This window comes from Seriola lalandi, unplaced genomic scaffold (assembly GCF_002814215.2).
Source record: "Seriola lalandi dorsalis isolate HSWRI2012SDOR001 ecotype SW California unplaced genomic scaffold, Sedor1 jcf7180002054318, whole genome shotgun sequence".
NCBI classification, from domain to species: domain Eukaryota; kingdom Metazoa; phylum Chordata; class Actinopteri; order Carangiformes; family Carangidae; genus Seriola; species Seriola lalandi.
In genome coordinates this window covers 119,667-124,109 of record NW_019524871.1, presented here as the reverse complement: position 1 = coordinate 124,109, position 4,443 = coordinate 119,667, and the positions used below count along the sequence as shown (strand labels likewise).

Below are 4,443 nucleotides of genomic sequence, written 5' to 3'. Positions count from 1 at the left end.
TTCCTGCTCGGAGAATATTATTTTCGGGGTGACCTGTATTTGTGTCGTATTGATTTTGTGCAGCCAAAAGGTTGATTTGCCCCTCAAATACTTTAATTGATTACAGGAAAATGTAAAGCCTTACAGTAGGATTTCATTATGTTAGTAATTTCTTGTTTCTGTCACTGCTTAAAAATTTACCATGACACGAAATGGGTAAGAAAATGATCATTTTCTAAAACCCAGCTCTACCTTCAGCTGTTAAATATTTTTAAATAAAATTTTTTGGGATTTTTTTATTGCGTCTAAAAATAAAAAAAGGGAAAAAAAGAAACGATAATAACTTAAATCAAAAGGCACAGAGTAATACAGAATCCCCAAAAAAGAAAGGAGCTTATCGAATCAAATTAAGACGCCATTATGTCAACTTCATTTTTTACAGCATTTTACAACAGGACTGTGCAGCAGCACAGGAACCGTCACTTCATCAAGTAGAAAGCTCCAACTATATGACATTCAGAGAAGGAAGTGTGTAATGGAAGGACAATTTGCTTATCAGCAGGTAATCAAGCTAACACAATATGATCAAGTCTTCTTAAGGCACTGTCATGGACAATTTGAATTGAGACTGTGTAATACAGTGTTGAGCATAATGGCAAATGCTAAACCGTAGTGTAACAGTAGCATTAATAGGAAGAGCCCTTAAGTCAGCCACCTCGCGTTAGTTAACGATTTTGCTAAGAAAGGTTGTATCAGCAAGATCCCTGTTTGCAGTAATGTATGCAGGAAGAGTGTGTTTTATTGCTGATCATCTCAACTTTTAATTTGAAAGTGGAAGACTGGGTTATTTCTCTCAGACGTTACATAATGTCATGGAACACACCTTGTTCCGCAGTTTTCATCAGAAATTCATCTTGAAATTATAACTCAGTCACTTCTGAACACAGACGTGACACACATATTTTTAGATTCAGGGTGAGTTACACTTCTCAGCAATATTATTATCATCAATTACCAAGGCAAATAAATATCCATAAATCTGCTTAGAAGTCATAGAAAAAAGGCTAGGGCTCCATATAACTAATAAAGTAATTTAGTGATAATTGTGTGTACATCCATCGGTACAATGTAAACAGGCCCACCTGGATTCAGCATCCAACTTTGTAGGATTTGGTTTCTCTGAGTGTTTACCTGAAGTCTGCTGTATTTTTGTTTGTTCGCTCAGAAAACAGCCTTTCCTCTGATTGACTCACCGACCTGATACTACCAGAGCTCCAGAGAGAAGCCTGAGAGAGGAGATGTAAAGCTACATTGAGATGGTTTTTGGTTCCTAAAACTACAAATATATCTCTTATTCTAGATAACAAACATGTAATAAATCACCAGGAAAGTGTAAAATATGGGCCCTTTAACCACCATACCACTGCTTATGAGATGTTGTACTCCTACACAGCGGGCCCACCAAAGGATTACTGCTTCCAAACTTTTCCTTCTAAAATCTCAAATCTCTACCATGAAACTAAGATGAAAACAAGCATTTATCATATGCTCTGCAAATAATTAAAAAAATTGAAAAAGTAACATTCGAAATGCTGTACCGGTATGTGCATCTACAAGTATACCTCTTCTTTTAAGTTTAACTCTAACCCAGTGCAAAATGACGAGCACCTGTTCCTAACAATGCACTAATGTGTGTTTCTACAGCTGGAGGACTAAATGTTTTTCCTGCCACAGTGGCAGCTGAATTTATAAATTCTCCCGTTTAGCCTGAACTTGTAGCAGCTGACACGACTGCTGGGATAAATTGCCTTTTTGTTGAATTTCAAAACCACCTGCTATAATTTACCTCTCAGTTTACTGATAGCACAGCAAAGCTCCTGTGCTGTATCTTTTCATGTTGCCCATACATGACAGCAGTGGATCCATTGTGTCATGGTATAACAGAGTTGCACTCTATTATGTCACTCTCAGCTAATGGGCAAAGCTGTTTAAGCAGCAGAGCGAGTCTCAGAATGAATGAACTCGGTGTCACTCATTCAGCATCACATTACATCGCAGCGCGTCGACTGGGAGCATGACTCAACCCCTAACTTGTGCTAACCGAGAGGAAAAAGCCCCGTCGAGGCCCTGAGCTCAATTTGCTGCAAGAAAAAAGGAACCGGAAAGTGGAAGGAAAGAGAGACAGGCAGAGAGAGAGCTGTGATGAGGTTTGATCTGAGTTACACAACCCCATGAATTAGATATGATGACCATGAGAGAAGAGCTAGTGTTTAGAAAGGGATTAAAGGCTCCTCGCTGCTCTCGCCAGGACCTTCGGCCGGGAATTTAAAGAGGTGTATGTGCACAGTGAAGAGAGGGAGGGAGAAAATGTGAGCTGAGGAAAATGAGTTTGAGTGGAGTGGTTGAAAAGAATAAGCCGCGACCAAGGACTTAGTGCTGGGATGCTTTTTGTTTTTTCACTTTGCTTTAGGTCACAATGAGAAGGTTTCAGTTAAAGTGCAACAGGTCTGTGTGGTTCTGGGGATGTTCCTTATGATGTACAGTATGTTGTTATTCTAATGAGGTGTGTGTGTGTGTGTGTGTGTGTGTGTGTGTGTGTGTGTGTGTGTGTGTGTGTGTGTGTGTGTGTATATATGTGTGCGTGCGTGTGTGTGCGTGCGTGCGCGTGCGTGTGTGTGTTACCTCTCTGCAGGCAAGCATGGGACCTGGCCGTGGACATCTGCCTCTCTCAGCTGCCTACCATCATCGAGGAGGGCACCGCCTTCAGAGTAAGTGTGTGTGTGTCTTAGAGAGAAAAACAAACACTGAGACTTCTCCAGTTTCACTTTAAAGTTGCTCCATTTAACTGTGTGTCTGTGTGTGTGTGTTAGTGGTTATGGGACGTCCAGCTTTGATGGATGGCTCTTATCTTGGATCTGTCCACCACTGATGCCCATAAACCTCACACAGTTCTTGTTTGCACTGCAAGTTCTCCACCACCAACATCTACTGCATCTCTATTAATCTCTCAAACCCACACACACACACATTCCCAGTGGATTACATTGTAAAATGTCATGTCTAATAATTCAAGTGTGAGTGTTAAATAAATAAAAAAATAGCCACTGAAACCACTGGCCCTGCATTTTCAGCCACTGGTGTGTTTATTGTTATATTTACTGATGTGGCAGGGGACTGTGATGGAGATGCTGAGCGTAATGGAAACACGGTGTGAGAAGCTGATGATAACTGAAAATATCTGGGTCAACACGAGACAGATGTGTGTGTTTGTGTGTGTCGCTAGATGCTGAACAGCCAAGACAGCAGCGACGTGCTCTCTAATTCAAACTAATCAGAAAAGTCAACAGAGAAGCTGCTTTTCCTGATGTTAGCACTTTTCTCTCTGGGCCTTTTTCCGCTCCTTCACCTGGCCTTCAGAGGTGGGCATATCCTCCATCACTCCCCCGGGAGCAGTTTTTCATCCTCACTCCTCCGCTACTTTCTCTTGCACTCAGGCCGAAAACACTTACCAGCACCATAATTGAGCCTCTGAGGACTACTAAAGGAGATCTTCCCTCTCTGTCTTGCTCTGTGTTTCAGGAGCCTTTAATTCCTCTCTGATGCGCCTCAACTGTTACAAATTCAGCTTTATTCTCTACTCTTGGTAATTAATGAATGTTGGCAATATTTTATCACTCTATCTCACACTTATCTACTCTCAACCGCCCTTCCCCCCAAGCTTTTTGTTGCCTCAGGGTAACAGTGAGTTATGTGTGTATGAAAAACACCAAGAAAAGTTAGGTTTCACACTGAATTAATTGAAAACAAGCAGAAACCACTTGTTTAAGCTTCTCTCTGTCGGGAGAGTTGCTGTTGGTCAGGAAACTTAAAATCCAGTATGTTTGAATAGCTTTTCTCTCCTGTTTTTTTTTTTTTTACTTCCACCCAGTTCCGCCTTGTACCTAAATATATACAAAATGCTGTTCGTACGATCATAAATGGCAAATATGAATCATTCTTGGTTTAAGAAATAGAGTGTGTGGTTTCTGTGTGTTGGCTCCTGAGCGGTGAAACCTACAGAACTTCCTCTTAAACCTGAGTGTGGGATCTAAATTCCCTGGCTGTCAATGCTGCTCAGAGACACTAACCAGGTCCCTGTACACCGTTCTCCACGTGTTGATCATCATCGGTGTGTATTATGCGTATATGATTCTGGTTTATATGATCAGGGATCATTGTTTTACATGATTTTACATCTCAGTCACTGAATATGGTATTTCCCTGACATTATTGTTATCAATTTGCATTTTGAGAGGGAGAGTTGATTCTTTCATTGGAGTCGTCTTTAATTATTACATTACCATGCGCTAAGAGCAATAAGCTTAACAAGCAGCAGGGAATGTTTTGCAAATGTCTTTTGCCCTGGGTGTTGTGTCTCAGGCTACATACTATACTGGGGGGGGGGGGGGTTTTTTTCGGGGGGGG

At 41.1% G+C, this 4,443-nt stretch overlaps 1 protein-coding gene across 3 annotated transcripts in view; it reads left to right on the top strand.

Moving 5' to 3' along the window:
• rptor (regulatory associated protein of MTOR, complex 1) overlaps positions 1 to 4,443 on the top strand; it is a 182,566-nt gene that overhangs the window by 111,992 nt on the left and 66,131 nt on the right. For all 3 annotated transcript variants that reach the window (XM_023406877.2, XM_023406876.2, XM_087174130.1), the window contains exon 11: positions 2,672 to 2,747. In XM_023406877.2, coding sequence (XP_023262645.1) covers positions 2,672 to 2,747 — 76 coding nt within the window. The remainder of the gene's footprint in view (positions 1 to 2,671; positions 2,748 to 4,443) is intronic.